Source organism: Kryptolebias marmoratus, linkage group LG16 (assembly GCF_001649575.2).
Source record: "Kryptolebias marmoratus isolate JLee-2015 linkage group LG16, ASM164957v2, whole genome shotgun sequence".
NCBI classification, from domain to species: domain Eukaryota; kingdom Metazoa; phylum Chordata; class Actinopteri; order Cyprinodontiformes; family Rivulidae; genus Kryptolebias; species Kryptolebias marmoratus.
This window is the reverse complement of record NC_051445.1, coordinates 10,001,621-10,022,409: the sequence shown is the minus strand read 5'-3', so window position 1 is coordinate 10,022,409 and position 20,789 is coordinate 10,001,621. Positions and strand designations below refer to the sequence as shown.

Here is a 20,789-nt window from a genome sequence, read left to right as displayed (position 1 = left end):
GGAAGGGGGACCCACGTATCCTCTTCGGGCTGTGCCCGGCCGGGCTCCATGGGTGAAAGCCCGGCCACCAGGCGCTCGCCAACGTGCCCCACCTCCAGGCCTGGCTCCAGAGTGGGGCCCCGGTGACCCGCGTCCGGGCGAGGGAACACTGTGTCCAATATTTATATTCATCATAAGGGGTCTTTGGGATAAATGTTAGCATTTAAATTGCATTGTGGGTAATGTGGGCACCAGATTCTGACCCAAAAATAAATACGATTAATTGTAGACTTTTTTCTTTTTTAAAAACTGTTTAGATTTCAAATTTAAAATGGTTCCTTCTGTGCCTGTGCTGGTAAAACGCTCCCAGGTTCCTGGTTCTGGTGGCCCCCTGGTGCCGGGCCCTGTTTGATGAAGCTGATGGATTAGTGCTCCGGTGTTAATGTGTAGCGTGTCGGTGTTGGTGGGAGCAGTTTGACTGGAGGCAGAGCTGCTGTGGCATCATGAGAAACACAGCTGATGAGAAACAGGTAAACACATGGAGACCAAAGGCTCCGAATGGTCAGAGATTCTTTATTATTATCGCATTTTTATTAACCTTAAAACGACTTAATCGTCTCTTTTTTTATAACTTTTATCCACTCTGATCAATGGACGTTTCTCCAGTAGGTCCTGATTGACACAACGGATCTTTTTGCTTATTTGAGTTTTGAATTTGATCAGATTCATGTTTAATTTTATTTTTACACAGGATCATACTAATTTACCTGATGACTTTAAGGCAGAAAAGTTGAAGGATTATCTGGATAGATGATATTTTTAATTATTATTTGGTTTGTTGATTTATTTATTGTCGCCTGCAGCTAAAAGGCGAAGGTAGGTGATAATGTTTTACCTGTATCCATGTTTGCAAGTGTTGCTAAAATATCTCATGGACGACCGGACAAATTTTAATTAAACTCTCAGACAGTAATTATTAGATGTACGTCTTCAACTGAATAACTTTCAATGCACAGCTAGGTGACCTTAGCAAACAAAAATGGCTGTAACTCTGTCAGTTTCACAGATATTGATCTAAAGTTTGGTGTGGTAGTCGCTGAGAGTCATTCACAACACGTACTCCAAGCCTTAAATCTTTTTATAAAACACCAAAGTGTTTAGGTTTAAGGATATGAGGCTGTGGGACCAAAGGAAATAAATTAGTTTGTTAATAAACATTGTGTAAACATAGTTTGCAATAATAATATTAGCTCATTATTGTCTTCTATTTTTATTATTTTTTGTATTATTTCAAGCCACAACTTGTTTAACATCTCTACCACAGCTCCGTTTTAAAGTCAAAGTAGATTTGATCAAAATATATTATGATAAGTAAATATAGTTTCCAGCTCGAAGCATTTATCTCACAGCTTGAGTTTCGGGATAGTTTGCAGATTAGGATTTTACGTGCAACACGATGAGCTCATAAAACGTGATACGCTGCTTTAATGCCCCCAAGAATTAAGGAGGCATTTTATTCATTTTATTCATTTTATTCATTTTATTCATTTTAATTTTAATTCATTTTAATCTTTCGGAATCTGCAAAGCTCAAATCAAATGTTCTTTTATGGAGCAATTAAATATTTACAGTATATATATATAACATAAAACAATAAAAATCAAAACAGATATTTTCATTCTGTCCTGTAAGTGATTGTTTTGCTGTTAAAGTGAGGATGAGTGTCATGACCTGTTAGGGAAGCAGTTTGTTTGTCGTGTTTAGAGAGATTTAAAATAACTCACTAGACGATTTAGATGCATTAAAGGTTTTCAAAAGCCTCCAGCTGTAACTGCACGGCCACCTGCTATGTGGTGCATTCATGTATTAATTATAAACTTCTATATTAGTCACTTTGTCATGTGGCTGTAGGGAGTCGGTTGTTCCAGCAGGACTGATTGGGGGGGGGCGGGTTTCATGCTGTTGAAAGTTACATTAGCGTGTCAGCCTGTAAATGTTTAGAGCAGATGGGGCTGAAGTTCATTTCTGCGCCTTTATTTTGTGACTTCACGGGAAAATTATGTGCTGGAAGCCGAGCTTGCGTCCTGCAGGGCCTCATGGTCGGAGGCGTGAGCTCTCCTTTCCTGTGTGAACATGAGACAGAAATGCGCGGCAGCCGGCTCTCCTTATGATCGGGCTCGTGTGGCCGTGGCGCATGTGATCTGCCAGGTTTCGGTTGCGCCTCGTTGCTGCACCGGGATCTGCAGATTTTTATGGCCCCTGTAGTTTTTAATGAGAGCTGTGCAAACTGATCGTGAGGTGTCGTGTTTTCCGGCCCTGTGTGTGTGTGTGTGTCAGAGTGGCCATGTATTTGATACATTGTGGGGACAATTTTCCTAACATATACTACCCTGTGAGGACCAACTGCTCCTTGTGGGGACCAAAGCCTGGTCCCCACGAGGACAAATGATGTTTTTGGGTTAGGGGTTTGGTTTAGGACTAAGGTGTGAATTGAGTTTAGGTTTGGTTTAGGGTTAGGTATGTACTGGTAATGGTTAGGGTTAGGGTAAGGGTCAGGGTTAGGCTGTAGTTGGGGTGTAGAAATGAATGGAAGTCAATGGAAAGTCCCTGCAAAGATAGAGAGACATAACATGTGTGTGTGTGCGTGTGTGTGCAGGTTTCTGTGGTTGTAAAGCGTAGCTGGAAGGGGAAGATGTGGTGGATCTCCTCCTCTGGCTCTTCTCCAGCCTCTTCCTCCACTCAGGGAGGGGTTTTTCCGTTCTCTATGCCCGTTTTGTCTATTTCTGTCTGTCAAGGTATTCAGGTTGGTGTGTATCCCTTACACACATTGCACACATTCCCATCTCTTTCTTGTTATCTCAAGACTCCCTGCATGGATTTAAGTCTCCTAAATCTTAGCTGTCGTCCTCCGCTCTCATCTGTCCTCCTTCAACCCACGAAGCTCACGATTTCTTGGCTGATTTTGTTTTGTTATGAATTGTTTCTCAGTTTCCTCAGTGCTCTTGTGTTGCAGCTGTACGGTGAGTACAGGGAGCAGCTGGGGAACTTTGCCCGACGGGAGGCTGCCCGTTTGCTGACAGAGAGACAATGGAGACGACAAGCAGGAGAAGACACCAGAGCCGCAGGCCGCAGAGGCCTCGGCCGGCGACATCACCATCAAAACCCTGCGATCCTGGAGTCGCATCACAGCCACAGCTCCTCCACCAAGAAGCCCCATCCTTACTCCAAATGTCAAGGTGTGCAACACAGAAAAACTGAGCTCTTCTTTTTTTTTCTTTTTGTACATTGTTTTGTCGCACAACTCTGCCAAAAACGATTAACTCCCAGCTTCAGGTTCAGGATACTTTGCACATTATGATTTTACACGCCACATGACGTGCTCATAAAACCCGATACAGCGCTTTAATACCGGCAGGACTTAAGGTAGAAATTTTAAGCACACCGAGATCATAAGCGCCTGAATGTGCTGATGCACAAACAAACTATCAGGCATCAGATGATTTTATGTATTCTGTCAGGCATTTAATCATATTGCTTTTGAGCGCTTTTACTAATTTCAGGTATAAATAGAGTTTTTTTCTTTAAATTGATTTATCTGAATCTGCTAATACTGCTTGAAAACTTGTTTTTTTTTAGTTTGATCACTGGAGGCAGTAAATCATTTAATTGATCAAATCTGTCAGTTCTGCTTGATTTAGGTAATCGTGGAATGAACTACTGTCTTCGTACATTTTCTTTGTAGTAAATAATAAAAATGTTGTTACTTTTGACCAGACCTTTTTAGTTTCTGATCTAAAGTTTCCTTATTCTGCTCATTTATTTATTCACTCGATAGTTAACATCACTATGAGTGAATCTTACTTAAAAAAAAACAAAAAACAACTTGAGTTAGGCATTCAGTTGATTTTTGTGTGTCATTGTTTGCTTCTCTGTCTCAGATTGTTTGGCTCGAGTGAGGCGGTACATCGTGACGAAGATGGGGGAGGACTGGATCTTTCTGATCCTGCTGGGGCTGACCATGGCTCTGGTCAGCTGGAGCATGGACTATGCCAGCGCCAAGAGTTTACAAGGTGCCGACGGTCAAACCCGGAGATTCTCGCTCCTAAATCTGCATCTCGACGTGATTTTTATTTCCTGCTAACACGTAATGCTTCCTTCTCTGTTCCTGTGTTTAAGCCTACAAATGGATTCATGGGGAGCTTAAAGGCAACGTTCCTCTCCAGTACCTCGCCTGGGTCACGTATCCCATAATCCTCGTCGTTTTTGCTTCACTCTTCTGTCACCTGGTTTCGCCACAAGCTATTGGTTCGTCCTCCGTCACTCTTTGCGTGAATGCTGAGTCAGCATTTTTTCCCACTGCTTTCCTGTTTTTGCAGTCTGACTGCTTCTGCAGACTTTGTGCCGTTTTAGCCACTCATACATCCAAACCTTCGGCTCCTTCAGGAGATCAGTGCTCAGACCTTTGTAACTTTTAGACAAAATTAAAAAACTTTACTTACAAATATTTTCTCCAGAGATTTGTTCAGTTCCTTCTAAAGCATTGTTCTTGTTTAAAACAGCTTCATCGTACTTGCTCTGCTTTTATCTATTTATGCTACTTTTGGCTAGATTTTTGCTAGTTTTAACTTTTAGCTCGCCTTTTAAGACTTTTCACTACTTTTGCTGATTTTAGCTAACCTTTTGCTTTATTTAGCTAATGTTTTGCTCCTTTTAGCCAGTCTTTTGCTGCTTGTAAATTTTAGCTAAAACTGCTAATTTTAGCTCTTAGCTACTGTTCTGTTTCTTTTAGCTCAGTTTCAGCTTCTCCAGCAATTTATTTTTTGCTGAATCATTCAGTTCCCGCAGCATTTTCGCTGGAAGGTGCCGTTTCTTTAGTCTGCTTTTATCCTCTCTTGATATTTTTCTCCTGCTTTTGATTTTTGCAAGAAACGCTGTCCTGTTTGTAATCATTTGTCTGTTTTTTTGTTGACAGGTTCTGGTATTCCAGAGCTGAAAACCATCCTGAGAGGGGTGGTCCTAAAGGAGTATTTGACCCTCAAAGCCTTCGTAGCTAAAGTCATTGGTCTGACTGCCGCCCTCGGCAGTGGGATGCCAGTGGGCAAAGAGGTTAAATGACCCACTTTTTCATCTCTTTGCTTTCTGTATTGCTCCATCACCCTACATTTATCCTGGATCAACACCATCCTTTTGTCTTTTTTTTTATTTATCGCCATATCTGCTCTTTAATTCAAGCCTGTGTGTAATAAATCAGCTTCTGTCATGTTTTTCCCTCTACTCCCTCATCTCATGGGACTGAGGCAAATTATTCAAGTCCTCCACAAAGGAGTGCATTCATTTTGTCCATTACAGTAGCAGGGCGGCTGTCACATCCAGCAATTACTCTGTGATTTATCTGTTCTGATGCATGTCCCAGTTTAAACTCTTTGTTTCAAGAGAAAATAGCCCGCATGGATAACGTTACGATGCTCTTCAGTGTCGGTACTATCCTCTCATCACCTCCAGGGCCCATTTGTCCACATTGCCAGTATTTGTGCTGCAGTGCTGAGTCGATTCATGTCCATCTTCTCCGGCGTCTATGAGGTAAGCCGAAGCCCTGACCAAAACAGACCAAATGCCAACGTAAACGAGTTGAACAGTTGTCTTTGTTGTAGTCACAGGGTTCCCACTGCTTTTAAAGGTCTCCGTTAGAACACTGTGCAGCTTAATGTTTGAAAAAAGGTTTGAATCTCATTAAGATCAGTTAGGGATAAAAACACAAGGAGGTGGAATAATCATCATATTTCACCAGGATTTTATTTACTAACAGACATGCTTTTAAGAGCTTTAAACAAACCAAAAACAACAAAGGATTAAATCAGCATTTCTTGTAGGAGTGCATTTTGGTCATTACAACGTTTTAAACAAGTTTTGCGTGATCCCTCAGTGCTCGGAATATGTGATAGCAATGACTCTCAGCTACCACCACACCAAATCTTAGAAAAAACAAACAAACAAGTTAGCCATTTCTGTGTTAGCTAAGTCTGATTAAGTGTGGCAGCCATTTTGAATTGGGTTAACTCTGAAAGTTAGGTTAGCTGTACATCTTTCTGCAAGTTTCATTAAAACTCGTCCAGTGGTACATGAGATATTTTGCTAACACAGAGACAGACAGACATGCATTTACATGATCGCTCTGCACCGAAACAAAACCAAATATTTGAAGCAAGGTGCAGAAACAAGAAGCAGGTTTGAAACACATGACCTCTTTACTTAACTCAGTATTCTGAAGTATTACTGTATGTCTGTTTTACAAACAGTTGAACTAATAATATAATTGAACAAATTAGGTTTGTATAAAATCTAAATAGCTGTAGCTATTTACAGAGATTATAAGAATGATTTGGAGAAAACCTGATGCTGTTGTAATGCAGTTGGTGACAGTTTTAGTTTGTTTGTGTACTTAAAGGATTTTTTGTAATTATTGATTATACAGAGGGCAAAATTATTATATAAATATGATAATTATTGTGCATCTGGCAACGCTGAGCTCATTCCCTCCCCTGCCTGTTTCCTTGGTGTCTTTGTTTTGTCCTCGGATTTTGTCTCTGTTTATGTCTCATTGTATAAATAGTGTGACCATTCTGTCTGGCATGTGAATTATCAGTAACCTCCCATGTCTCATTTCCCCCTTGGCTGTCTCACTCATCCCTGCTCGTCTGTGTCTTTTACGTCTAACCCCAGAATGACACCCATAACAAGGACCTGCTGGTGTGTGCGTGTGCCGTGGGAGTGGCCACCTGTTTCGCTGCCCCCATAGGAGGCAAGTCCCGCTCACCTGGCTCAGTCGGACGCAAAGCGTTTCGTCAGATTTGTCCTCCTGAAGTAACAGCAGCGATGCAAACATGGAGATCTGACTTTTGACCAGGAGATCGCTCTTTAACTTGTAAAGAAGTTACACCAAATACATCACGGCTCCATCATCCATCGTCTGCTCAAACAATGAACACCTTGTGCAGCTGAAAACATGATGCTGGTGTGTTTACATGAAATATATACAAAGCACAAAAGAGTATAAAAAGTATTTTTTTAGTCAAAATTAGTTTAAACGTTTTACTGACAGGAAAAAAACCAGAAAACAGGTGATTTAACTTAAGCAGGAAGGGGAGGTTTACCAAAGCTGATGGACTGTTTATACCAGTGGTCTCCAATCCTGGTCCTCGAGGGCCACTATCCTGCATGTTTTACTTGTTTCTCTGCTCCAACACACCTGATTTGAATCAATGGGTGATTAACAGGCTTCTGCAGAACATAAAGAGGTAAATTAACCACTGAATCAGGTGTGTTGGAGCAGAGAAAAAAGGAAAACATGCAGGATAGTGGCCCTCGAGGACCAGGATTGGAGACCACTGGTTTGTAAATTTAGTTTTAATTCAAGTGAACGATAGGGTCCACATAGGAGCCGGTGACTGCAATTGAGGCAAACAATATAACTGGGATTAAGTTTAGCGATTTGATAAATAACTTTAATTGGCAGCCTAACAAAACCCAACCAGGATGATATCTTCACCCCTGTGGTGCTAAAAAGTAATCAGCTGCAAGACTATGCTTCTCACTAATTTGTTAGTGTCAGTGATAATTATCAAAAGAGTTTTATAAAAGCAAATCACACACCTAATTTGCATGCCTTGCAGCCTCTTTTTTATGAGCTAATTTAGGGTGAAGAAACCCTTCTCCTTTGAAATCCGCCAGTGTTTGCTATAGGCTAATATTTATTAAACATTCAATTAGCATATTAGAAAATATGACACAAAAGAGCAACAGATTAGAGGCTCCCAAGAGTTTAGAGCTGAGACTGAGTGGGAAAATGTTTTTAATTTTTTTAAACTTATATCCTTTTTTTTGGTAATTATTAAAAACATAACCTCCCTGTTCCAAACAGATCCTCTCACGGCCTCTAGCAGGTAACACCTCAGCATCCTTTAGAGCAGTGGTTCCCAAACTTTTCAGCTTCCGACCCATAAAATAACAGTGACAAAGGTGTGTGACCCCATCTGTAGGCTGTTAAAATATTTAAAAGTACTGATGATCCTTTTAAATATGGGCATAATGACAAGACAAAACAGTCTTAGCATCCATTTTGCTATTTTTTAAATCATTAAATCACTTGTATTTGAATTCTCTGTAACAGTTATGGTGTAAATATATCATAAAAACTGGGTTTTTAGTTGTAACTTGATATCTGGAGATTATCTAAGGACCCCTGCTTGGTGTTGGGTGACCCACACTGGGGTCCTGACCCCAACTTTGGGAATCATTGCTTTGGAGAGTGCTAATAAGAAGGAAATAAAACTGTTTAATAAAGATTTTTCACATTCTAGCTTTTTTAAAAATAAGTCAGAGATCAAATTATTTTAATTTCTCTGCAGCAGTTATGGCAAATCCTTTCATCCGAGGTCAGTAATAACAAATTGAAATATTTCCTGACTTCGTCTTTTGGTTTCTGATCTACCAGTTGCAGGGAGCTGATGGTGACCACCTGCTTCGGTTTTAGCTTGACGCTAACTCCTTCTGGCATGTGCATCCATTTCTTTATATCTTCTTGTCGTAACATTTTCCCTGACCTGTTCACTTTTTAAAACCCCACTCCGGTGAGTATTATTTATTCACTTTATTCTATTTTCTCCCCTCACCGTCCCTGTTCTCCTCCCCACCCCCCGTGGTTCCCCATCTCGTCCTTTCCACCTTCATCTCCGCCTCCCTCTCCTGCCTTACCGGCACCTTAATGTCCCCTTTTCGCCGCCACTCCCTGTCTCACCCCTTCGCCTCCCTCCTCTCCCTCTGTTTTCTGTGTCAGTAGAACCCTTACAGTTACACAGATATTCTGACTGTCGGCTGTGCCGTGGGGGTGGGATGCTGTTTCGGCACTCCACTAGGAGGTACTGTACAACCTTCATCTGACTCACTTCCTTAAAGTCCGACCGAACATCCCGCTGTACGTTTCCTGCACTGAAGCTGCTGGTTTCACATCACATCAGGATAATCAGAACGAAACCAAACGTGTAGAAGAACAAACTGTCGCTCTTGTTTTTTAAGTTATTATTCCAAACACTGATCATTAGAGAAGAGTATATAAAAAATAAGGTTGTTCAGACATGACTCTATTCTGTCAGTTCATCCTTTTTTATTGTTTTATCTTAATTTCTTTATTTAAATGTGTAACTATAATGGGAAAATAAAATACCAAAATTTCAGAACCCTTTTAGAGTTTCATTTTGCTTTAGCTTCTTTATCAATTTTAAGTTTGGTTAAAAAAATAAGTTAGTCTTGTTCCAGCTCCAAGGTTTCATGTATCTGGCAGATAATAAAATAAAACATCTACGCCTAAAAAGGTTGTAAAATTAGGTGAATGTCACCCCAGATCAACAACAACAATAAATCTAATTTATCTTGAAAGTTACATTCATAATCCAGATGCAGGAGCTGCAGTTATTGTTAGCTGCAATAACCTGAAGTAATCCACATCTGCATGACTTTTGCATCATTGTAGAGGAATTTTGACACTTCTTTGCATGTTGGGAGCAGCTGGTTAGCACTGTGCAGCCAGAAGATCGCAGGTTCGACTCCTGTGGACTTTTCTGTGTGGAATTTTATGTTCTCCTCGTGCACACGTTGGTTTTCTCCGAACACTCCGGTTTCAAAATGCATGCACGTTAGAGGGCTGGATCTTCTCCCCAACATTGCTTCAGTTCAATGAGCTCTTTTAACAAATCTAGAGTTTATTCAAGCTGTTAGCAGATAAGAGACCAGGTTAGAGAGACAAACGATGGGTTTCATTTCACAGTTTGATTTGATTAGGAAACTGTCAGTCATCAAACCAAACATTGTTAAAAATAAATAAATAAATGGAAAGTACTACATTACATTACATCTTTAAAAAATAAACGCTTTGTCACAGGAACAAATTATCCTCTGAAGCTTCACATTAATTTGGTGTTTTTCTTGTCTATAAATGAAATTGTTTGGATTATTTCTGAGACTCAACGCGAGCTTTGAAGAGGTCAACGTCTGCGAACTTTCCAATCATTATTCTAATTTCTTTTTTCAGTTTTGCAAAACAATTACAAGAAAATCAATAACGGGCATTTCTTAGTGTTAATCACTGTGCGGAATAGACAAAGGTTCTCTGCCGTGCTCCTCCTCCTTGATAATGGCTCTCTGTGGCCCCGGCTGCACGTTTAAGCTCGTTGTAAAGCTGCAGAGTGAATTCAGGACTGAATACAATCCTCACTGTTGGGAGGGGGATAAGATCTGTTTATTTAAAATGTATGAAACTTCTGGACAGTCCCTTAGTCACAAATTATTAAAAAGCCGGCATGTACTCTGGATGTTGTCAGCCTCTGAATACGTTTTAACCTTTAAACTTGCTTCAGCTGGTTTTATTTAGTTTGGATATTTATTTCTTATAGTCTGATTTTTGTGTTATTGCTTCACATTCTGGTCATACCTTTATATGTGTGAAAGAAAGTGTGTTTTAACTCCCCTTGTGTTTAATTACACCCTAGTTTTTGGGCTTCCTCTGTCTTTTTTTTTTAAAACTAATCTCTGTCTTTGCTCTCCTTCCTCATTTCTCTCTCCATCCATCCTCATTTTCTTCCTCTCTGCGATCCCTCCTCTGCCTCCGTCTCCTCCTCTCCTCCGTCACCAGGGGTGCTGTTCAGTATTGAGGTCACGTCTACCTACTTTGCTGTGAGGAATTACTGGCGGGGATACTTTGCTGCCACTTTCAGCGCCTTCATATTCAGGGTGCTCTCTGTTTGGAACAAGGATGCCGGTGAGCAACACATTCAAAGTAAAACACACACACCAGCTGCCAAAGACAGCTGAGCTTGCATTTTATTTAAAAGCCATTGAACATGGCAGCTAAGTAGTTTTTGCTTCTTTAGATAACCCAGAAATGTTTACAGTCATCACTCCGAGTATAAAAGCAGTTCTGCAGCAGCAAACTGTGGCGTAAAATCCTCACTACGGCTGTAAAATCACCTGACAAAATGCCACCACAATAACAGTTTCTATTCATGTTCTGAATGCACTGTGTGCGTTTTAAAATAAACAATTTAAAGCTTTAGCTTTTTGAAGAAAAGGCTTTCAAAAATCCCACATTCACATGTGTACCAGATACAATTGAAATGTCACTTGTTATAAAATTTATACCAGTTCTTCTCAACCACACGCTGACATCAGCAGACAAACTTTATTTCTTTTCAATTAACACATAATATAATTAAATGTGTTGGTTTGTTTTAGATACAACAACAAAAAACTGTGTTTTGTGGATGTTTCTGACGTCATGAACACCTTAAACCCTGAAGCGAACCAGTGGCACAAATGGCAGAACAGGAAATAATCCTGCCTCAGCTGCCCGAATAAACCTGCAGCTCAGTGTTTGCAGAGAACCACATGAATTTAACTCGGTTTTCACGTGTGATCCCATGTTTACACGTTCCAAAACCAGACAAGGAACATGCAAAACATGCATTTCACATGTTAAACTCACATGTGTTCTCAGATCAAATGTAGGATTTTTCTTGTGTGAAGCTCATGTTTTTTTGTTTCAAATAAAGATGACAAAACACGAGTTTCACATGTTTGTCGCTGTGTATAATACAGTGCATACAGTGACTTACTAAAACTATATTTGCCTCAAAAAGGAGATGATGATGCAGAGAAGGATTTTGCATAAAATTAAGGAAATCATGGACAACCCTGACCATCCTCTTCATGAGTCGTCACCGGAAAACAGTCTCTTTAGTCAAAGGCTTCTTTAGATTAGTTGTAAAATGGACCGCTACAGATCTTTCCTGCCCACAGCCATCACCATCTATAATAACTCCTTTATTTAAATGAGCTACGTCAACATTTAATATCCCTTTGGGGTAAATGAAGTATTTTTTAATTGAATTGAATTAACAATTAAAAGGACAATGGAAGTCTTGACTCATCTACAATATCGGTTTAAAAAGTGGAGATATGTCAAGTTTCTGCTACCAAAGTGTCCCTAAAAGTGTAAATTTCTGTCTTCAAAACATTCAGAAATGTTTCATATTTCCTTCCATCGTTTATTTTCTTCTCTTCGAAGCCTTTGTAAAATCTCCTTCCATGAACAGAAGATAACGAACACAGAAACAAGATATCATTATGCTTCACGTTTGAGTCATTTTTACTGCATTGTGCTTTTTTTTTTTTTTTTTACTTTCAGTCACAATCACAGCGCTGTTCAAAACGAACTTCCGGATGGATTTCCCCTTTGACCTGCAGGAGCTTCCTGCATTTGCAATAATAGGGTGAGGATATTTGTGAGTACCTAAACATTTTGTGCCTTTTTTTAGCTCTTTTTGGAAGAAAATGGAAGATTGTGTCTGTGTTTGTTTAGCTTTCAGCTGCAGTAAAAGATGGATTTGTTCTCGGTGAGCTCGTAGAAACGGTTTTGAGCAGCCAGTTTCCTTCTTGTTTTAGGATCTCATGTGGCTTTTTGGGAGCGTTTTTCGTTTACCTGAACAGACAGGTGGTTCTTTTCATGAGAAGACCGACAGCTCTCACTCGCTTTCTAACCAAACAGTAAGATCCCAACACACACACACACACATATGCATATTGCCTGTATATTGCTCTCCCTGCTGTTGTGAATTAACACGACCCTCGGCTCTTCAAGTGCCACGACTCTGGTTCCCCGAAACTGAAACCGTTTGTGCATTTAAATCCAATTCCTCCTAATGTGTCTCAGCTCCACTCCCCAAACTCATCAGTCTCACAACGCTGGCCAGGGGAGCAGCAAAGCCTTAACAACCTCTCAGCCAGTTATTCGCTCAATGGGGGGATTCACTTATCCACAGAGACTCAGTCAGGGGACATTAGACTTCGCCATTAAAAGGAAGCGAGCTGCAGCGCCAACAGGCTCATGCAATCAGCGCCGGGACAAACTCAGACGCGTGTTTTTATTGCGAGCAATGTTGTCGGTTTCTGAGAATGCACTGTTCCTCTTAACGAGTGTGTGTGTGTGTGTGTGTGTGTGTACTCCCAGTCGTTTGATCTATCCAGGTGCAGTGACTCTAATCATCGCCACCTTCACGTTTCCTCCTGGGTTTGGGCAGTTTATGGCTGGAGAGGTGAGACTCAATCAGTCACACAGACTTTTTTTTTTCCCCACTAGGGTTGGAAACTATTTAGAGATTTTATTTTAAAGGTCAGGTAAGTTTGGACTGTGTGGATTTCTCATGTGTTTGGGGCAGAGGAAAGCCTTAATTTGAATTATAAAAGCAACTTGAAAGGTAAAACTTGTCAATTTTGCGCAGAAAAGTCTGTTTTTGAGCCTTCAATCTGACAGAAGTGAGGTCAAAGGTTAGTTTGCTTCAGGAGGAGTTGGGTGAAATCTTAAAGTGTGGCATGAATGGGATGTTTATCCGACCACGAGGCGGCTCTGGTCATGGTGCAAATTACAGAAATGTTGACCAGGAAGATAAAAATCCACCTTTAGTTGTTAAATTAAAATAACACGTCTGTTCAGTTCTGGTTCAGTTTGGATTCCCTCTTTATATTACTTATTAGAGGCCTGTTGCAAAAACACTTTGTTTCCATGAATTTAGATAATTTATGTTAAGAAAAACGTGACACACAGATGGATCATATGAGAGATATTGGGTATTTTCTATAGAAAATCTTTAAAAGTGACTTTTAAAGTGTGGTTCTGTGGAAAGAGTATAAATAACAAATATCTTACCTGTAGCAGATAGCTTTTTGACTAACTTCAGTTTAACTCTGACCAGCCTGATGGCCAGGCGAAGCTCCAGGCTCCAAGATGTCAGGGCGGTTCATGCAGACACTGTTTTGTGTAACCTTTCATCGCCGTCAGTTTCACATTCAGTGGTTATTTAAACAGATTTATGTGGCTGTTTGAGCAGCAGCGGCTAGCTGGAGCATTTTGAGTGCTTACTCAGACACTTCTGGGAGGAACTTCATAATATTTCTGCTGGTTCAATCTTTGAGTTTGGAAACCTTTTGATGCCTTAAAGAAGTGAACTGGGCTTCACTTTAAAAAAAAAAAAGAAAGATGTACAGAAAGCCCACAGAGGTGGAACCTCTTTCAAAGTTCAAAAGAAAGTTTGAAAGAAAATATGAAGAAATGAAGAGTAGTTTCATACTTCCTGCGTTGAACTCATGGTTTGTTTTTATTTCTCTCCTCTGACAGCTGATGCCCAGAGAGTGCATCAACTCCCTGTTCGATAACTTCACCTGGACCAAAATCTCAGGGTCCCCCGCTCCCCTGAGCCTCGGCCGCTCCTCCGCCTGGCTTCACCCGAGCGTCAGCATCTTCGTCATCCTCCTCCTGTTCTTCATCATGAAGGTATCTCCCCCTCCCTCCTCCTCCTCCTGCTGCTGCTGCAGGGTATCATTTGCCTTTAAGGGTAGCAGCATGAAAACCCCACCGGGACTGGGCTCGGTCCCGCTCTGATCCTGTTTTTGTGCTGCAGTTCTGGATGTCAGCAGTTTCCACCACCATGCCCATCCCCTCCGGTGCCTTCATGCCGGTGTTCATTCTCGGTAAGAGGATTTTGCTGTGTGAGCGCCGTATCTCCTGCTGAGCTTCTGTTCGGCCCGTCCTCACCTGTGTGCCTTATCTCTCCCCCCTCAAGGAGCTGCTTTCGGGCGGCTCGTCGGGGAGATCATGGCCACCCTGTTCCCGAATGGAATACTGTTCGATGGGATAGTTTACCGCATCCTGCCGGGAGGCTACGCCGTCATCGGTTTGTCTCCTAACAGCGAAACTGTCAAACTCTTTGCACATGCACAAATACAGATGACGACCAAATCAGTTTTAAGGTTTAAAACGGATTTGGCAGCACATCAGAGACACTTTAATGGCTTTATTAAGCATCAAAACATCAAATATTAGGCTTACATCAGTTAATTTCACCACTGGTGTTGGTAATTAAGACAGTAAATAGATTTCACCCTAACTTTAGGTACTTTATGTTAAATAATTTTTTTTCTGTTAGTATATGCAAAATTTTAAAAAAGTTGATATTACAATTAAAGACTTTTATTCCACTTCCCTATATTCTTATTATCACCCACCAAAATGAAAGGCAGGTGATCGTATAGTAGTCTGTGTGTGATCCTCTGTCTATTATTAAAATATCTCAAAATCTACTGGACAGATTTTATTGAAACTCCAAAGGAAGTAATCACTGAATGCACATCTACAGCTCAACAACTTCAGCTTCAAGATGGTTTTACCAGTTTTACAAATAATGAGCTAAAATTTGGTGTGTGTAGTAGCTGAGAGTTGTTCACAACACGTACTCCAAGGGTTCACAGATCCCAAAAAAATCTTTCTTTAAAACCTGCAATGCAAGGTTTTCAAACGTTTGACTATTCTTCTTCTTCTTTCTTCAAGTTTTAATATTGTTAGGTAAAAAAAGAGAAAAAGTACATGACAAAAATAAAATTAAATGTTGAATCTGTGCAGCTTTATTATTAGAAAAAAAGGTTTAAATATTCTCTTTTTTGTCTAAAATAGGAAAAGTCAGATCTCTTCCCTAAATCTGTAGATTTAGGCAAATATTTATCACCAGTTATGTGAGTTTGGAGCTAAAAGGTGTTCGCTCAGACTGTTTGGTGTTTATTTTTGAAGTTGAACGCACAGTTTTTATGCAACCTACACCCTCTCCTCTGCTGTCTGTCAGGCGCGGCGGCCATGACGGGCGCCGTCACACACACCGTCTCCACAGCAGTGATCTGCTTCGAGCTGACAGGTCAGATCTCCCACATCCTGCCCATGATGGTGGCGGTCATCCTGGCCAACATGGTGGCTCAGGGTCTGCAGCCTTCTCTCTACGACTCCATCATCCAGGTGAAGAAGCTGCCCTACCTGCCTGAGCTGGCTCTTGGACACATCAGGTGAAGTCAGAACCTTCCGTCTGCTTCTTCCGAGCTTTTTATTGGGGGGCAGATAAATTGGAAATAATTAAATGTCGCGTTACTGCGATCCACAGCAAATATAACATCTTCGTGGAGGACATCATGGTGCGCAAAGTGAAATTTGTGTCTTCTCAATCCACCTTTCGGGAATTAAACCACCTGTTGGAGAACACAACCCTGAAAACCATCCCGCTTGTCGACTCCAAAGGTGGGTCGACCAGCATCATTACACAGGTCCTTAAGCCCGCAGCTTCCCTTTTAAAGGCTTAGTGTTAAAGGATTAGACAAGGTTAATGAAAAGTCTTAATGTGTGTTTTTCAGGCTAATTCACCCTCAGTCGATTCCCCGGCTTTATGCTAAGCTAACCTCTTTCCAGCAGCTGAGAGACTGAAGTCAATAGTCCGATGCAGAAATGAATCTAAATTCAGTTTTGTTCTGATTTTCTGCAGAATCCATGATTCTGCTCGGCTCGATTGAGAGGACGGAGCTTCAGGCCGTCTTAGACTGGTGGCTCTCCCCGGAAAGGCGAATCTTTGAGCAGAGTTCACCGGACCAAGGCTCCAAAATCAGCTGGGAGTCCTTCACCTTCGTCGACGAGGAGGAAGAAGAGAGTCCCGAGAAGGTGGAGGAATAAACAGCCTCTGTTTTTGTCCTCTAATGCTACTTTAGGTTTTTAACTACTTTTAGCTTTTAGCTAGCATTTAGCTTCTTTTAGCTTTTAACTCGTGTTTTGCTTCTTTTAGCTTTTAACTCGTGTTTTGCTTCTTTTAGCTATTAGCTAGTGTTTTGCTTCTTTTAGCTTTTAGCTAGTGTTTTGCTTCTTTTAGCTTTTAGCTAGTGTTTTGCTTCTTTTAGCTTTTAACTCGTGTTTTGCTTCTTTTAGCTATTAGCTAGTGTTTTGTTTCTTTTAGATTTTAGCTGGTGTTTTGCTTCTTTCAGCTGCACCAGCTCAGCTGCAGCTCCTTCAGCAGCCCTCACCGTTCCCACAGTTTCTGCAGTTTCAGCTTCTTCTGTCTCTTCTTCTGTTCTGTGGCGTTTCTCTGAACATGTCGTCTCCTTCAGACTGTGACTCCCGCTCAGGAGGAATGTAACGGCCCCATCCCAGCCCCCGGCCCCCAGGAGCCCTCCACCAACCACACGGGGTCAGGTAACTCGGCTCCTCCGCCTCACGTCACAGCAGCTTCACCCGTCAGCCTGTCCCCTCTGACACGTGTCGCCACGTCTCGTTCTCAGACAAACGCAAGCTGCCGTCTGTCAGGAGGACTCTTCAGCGACTCTTCTCCTCCACGTCTTCGACAGGCCCGACAGAAACTCAGGTTCGACCTCACACACACACACACACACACACTCATCACTTTGACTCTAAGAGCTGAGCAGCGGTGATATGCTGTCGAGTCGGCGTTGGCAGCTCAGACAGAGAATCAGTGCAGCTCACCTGTGATGGGTGGAGCTCTCCATCAACTGCATGATGAAATTATCTGGGGTATCTTCTTATCTATGCAGGTGCTGAAGCTGATTACCTGCTCTTCAGGCAATCCATCATGTGTTTCTTCTTTTTTTTTTCTTCAGGAAGCTCTGCCTCCTCCTGTAGCTGACACTATGTCCCCCGAGGAGGTACGGCACCACACCGATCCGCCCTCCGCACAGCCAGCAACGAGCCGACAAACAGGTCTGCTGAAACTCTGTCTAACCCGAGTTCCTCTCTCTGCCCTCTGATCATCCGGTGCAGATCAAGGCCTGGGAAGAGGCCGAGCTGGACAAACCGGTCGACATGGAGCAGATCCGCATCGATCCCTCCCCGTTTCAGCTGGTGGAGAGGACGTCTCTGCACAAGGTGAGCCCAGCTAAATTTAATGACACACTTTGACTGACAGGTCGTACTTTCCAGGGGCGGATTTTAGCTTTTTTTTTTTTTATTGCGGGCAGCTCTATCGGAGAGTTGAGACGGGCATATGTTTTAATTTCAACGTAAAGCAAGAACCAGCTTGCAGCTTCAAAGCACACAGGCTTGAAACAGTGGAAAAACCCCAGACGCAACTACACGTTATGTTGTATCTCTTTTAATTAATACATAACTTACATGTGGCAAAAAAAACTAGTTATTTCAGCCGAATTTAAAAAAGTTACTGATCACGCCAAGAAAAAGATGCAACCATCTGGAGTATGCTTTTTACCAAGTGACCTCAGAGGAGCTTGTTGGCAGCATTCGCTTGTTTGGACAGAATATTTAGCTTTATATTTAGCAGATTTAACAAGTTGCAGATGGATGTTAAAAGAATATGGTCCGAATCTAAAATTATCCCTTTAAGGTTCTATATTGCAAACCTTTTCAGCGTCTTAGTCTGAGTTTCAGAAAATGTCCGAGCAAATGTCCGAGCAAATGTTGAGCGGAAATTGTCTTTCGTTCTGCCATCTGGAGAGAATATTAAACTGTATTTTGCAAACTGTTTTAGTATTTGTCTGTGTTAAAATATAGTGGATGTGGGAGGAAGAGCATGGGAGAGGAAGGTTTTATTGTCGCTGAACGTCTCGGGGCTTGAAGCAAAGGCAGCTCAGCCTCGTTTCTTACTTCCTGTAGATGTTTCATCTCGGATCTGAAACAGGTGAAACTGTGTCAGAAGCAGTTTTAAAGTGGAGCAGAGCACTTTCGCTTGGAAGGAGATACTTTTGGATTGTGGAAGCTGCGTTTTTAAAGTACAAAGCTTGGTGAAACGAGTAATCCAAATAAAACAGTATATTGTTAAACAAATAAAACAAAAAGACGGCAGATTATTTTTAATCTTACTCTCATCATAAAAAGAAGTTTGCCAACTTGTTGGTTCGCTGATAAATCAAAAAGTTCAGTGGGGTTCTGTAGAGACGTTCATATCGTAGGAGAGTTAATATCGTATCTGGTGTAGATCAGCGGTCCCCCAACCTTTATAGCTCCACGGACTGGTTCATTATCAGACAGTATTTTCACGGAGCGGCCTTTAAAGGTGTGGCGGATAAATACAACAAAATAAAACGATACGAGTGGCAAGAAAACGGGGGTATTTTTTAAAACATAATAAACGTAAATCCAACGTGTCCTCGCAGCTTTGTTAGCTGCGTTATCAAGATGAATAACAGCCTCTCCTCCCCCTGATGTTCTCTGTGTTTAAACACGCCCTTCAAAATAAGAGACACCACAAATATAAAGTGCACGAAGAATCCAACTCACCAAAACGCTGAATCAGTGAAGCCCTGAGCCTGTTTCTCAGTAACCAGACGGTCCCATCTTCCAGAGACGTTTGTTTTTTACTCATTTTGCTGCTTGTGGGTTTGTTTTTAGCGGTAACGGATCATGTGACCTTGATAAGCGTTCTGACACGCATCAAGAGTGTCAAGAGTGTCTGTCATAGACAGATGGAGTGGAGAGAATCCGGTCAGTTTTCAAAATAAATGTCGTTCAGACTCCGAAAAATAAAGAAACTGAAATACTGTAAGTTAATTATTCTTTCTCTGCGGCCCGGTACCAAATGACCCACGGACCGATACCGGTCCGCGGACCAGAGGTTGGGGACCTCTGGTGTGGATAACGCTTTGAACAGCTTTAGTTTAGAGAATAAAAGGCCGTTCATGTTTGTCGTTTATAATCCGCCTCGGGTGATTGGACGGCAGGTGGTCAGCTCTGATTGGGTGCCTTCACACCTGCCAGGTAATGTTTTAACCATGTCGTTTACCTGCTCTGTCAGGTCAGCTGATGTTTCTGTAAAAGTTACATTCAGACTGACTCAGTTCAGAGCCATTTGAGTCACAATTTTTGTTATTTTGTACACAACTCTTAATAAGTTTCATTACCTACATCTATCAGAGCAAAGACTGAAGACTTTAATCCATAAAACTCCAAGGTGCGCCATGTTTAATAACAACGTTAATGAATATAATGCAACAAAACTGACACAGCGTGTTACATGCTGTAGCTTACAGTGACCCCAGCAGGTCCAACAAGCTCTAAAACAATCAGAACAAATGAACTAAACAGAAACTTAACCAAACAGTGTCTTCTGATTCACTCTGATTATTAAAACCTTGACAAAAATGACATTTTATTGAGGATTCTGATAAACTTCATCAAAACTTTTAGTCTGAAACAAAACAAAACAAACAGAAAAGTTGTACCTTTAAAAATAGTCCCAGGGATGACTGTTTATTCAGCCAGCAGCTTTTTGTTTTCTTTATTAAACCCCGAGATGTTTATTCTGCTGCTTATGTGGGGTCACTTCAGTTCAGCTTGGCTCAGGACGGATTGTGTTCAGACTACAAAACTTACGCAGATAAAGAGATGGCCGATGGTGGTCTGAGGGGAAAATGTTTTCATTGCACATTGAGGCCAGTCAGGCCTGTATTTAGTGCTTTAAAGACAAGTCTGATTTGCTTCTTAGAATTTGTTTCTGAGCAGATTGGATAACGGCTAGCCCAAGCAGGGACAAAACCAAAGTGGACTGCTGCTGTCTTAAAGCAACAAAAATATCAAAGATTTCATAAACACACTGTTTTATATTTATATTTTTACACTGCTGTCAGTTTTGCATCACTTACATCAAAACTATTTGCAAACCCTGATAGCAGCAGCAGCTAGCAGTAGTCCTTCCAGTGCAGGCTGGGGCTCCTCAGGCAGAAATTCTGTTATATGTCTACAAGGATAATGGTGGAATGTACAGGTGCTGGTCATAAAATTAGAATATCATGAAAAAGTAGATTGATTTCAGTAATTCCATTTAAAAAGTGAAACTTGTATATTATATTCATACATTACATACAAACTCATCCATCCATCCATCCATTGTCTTCCGCTTATCCGGGGTCGGGTCGCGGGGGCAGCAGCCTAAGCA

The 20,789-nt window shown here is 41.4% G+C and overlaps 1 protein-coding gene across 1 annotated transcript in view; it reads left to right on the top strand.

The window, feature by feature from the left end:
- The window catches only part of clcn1b (chloride channel, voltage-sensitive 1b), a 37,716-nt gene that overhangs the window by 12,137 nt on the left and 4,790 nt on the right, over positions 1 to 20,789 (top strand). Inside the window, exons 2-21 of the mRNA XM_025005766.2 lie at positions 2,993 to 3,215; positions 3,918 to 4,049; positions 4,156 to 4,284; positions 4,952 to 5,085; positions 5,482 to 5,559; positions 8,816 to 8,894; positions 10,664 to 10,789; positions 12,215 to 12,299; positions 12,472 to 12,573; positions 13,037 to 13,121; positions 14,201 to 14,356; positions 14,484 to 14,553; positions 14,646 to 14,756; positions 15,699 to 15,912; positions 16,008 to 16,141; positions 16,383 to 16,555; positions 16,996 to 17,080; positions 17,167 to 17,249; positions 17,503 to 17,547; positions 17,663 to 17,767. Coding sequence (XP_024861534.1) covers positions 2,993 to 3,215; positions 3,918 to 4,049; positions 4,156 to 4,284; positions 4,952 to 5,085; positions 5,482 to 5,559; positions 8,816 to 8,894; positions 10,664 to 10,789; positions 12,215 to 12,299; positions 12,472 to 12,573; positions 13,037 to 13,121; positions 14,201 to 14,356; positions 14,484 to 14,553; positions 14,646 to 14,756; positions 15,699 to 15,912; positions 16,008 to 16,141; positions 16,383 to 16,555; positions 16,996 to 17,080; positions 17,167 to 17,249; positions 17,503 to 17,547; positions 17,663 to 17,767 — 2,349 coding nt within the window. The remainder of the gene's footprint in view (positions 1 to 2,992; positions 3,216 to 3,917; positions 4,050 to 4,155; positions 4,285 to 4,951; positions 5,086 to 5,481; positions 5,560 to 8,815; positions 8,895 to 10,663; positions 10,790 to 12,214; positions 12,300 to 12,471; positions 12,574 to 13,036; positions 13,122 to 14,200; positions 14,357 to 14,483; positions 14,554 to 14,645; positions 14,757 to 15,698; positions 15,913 to 16,007; positions 16,142 to 16,382; positions 16,556 to 16,995; positions 17,081 to 17,166; positions 17,250 to 17,502; positions 17,548 to 17,662; positions 17,768 to 20,789) is intronic.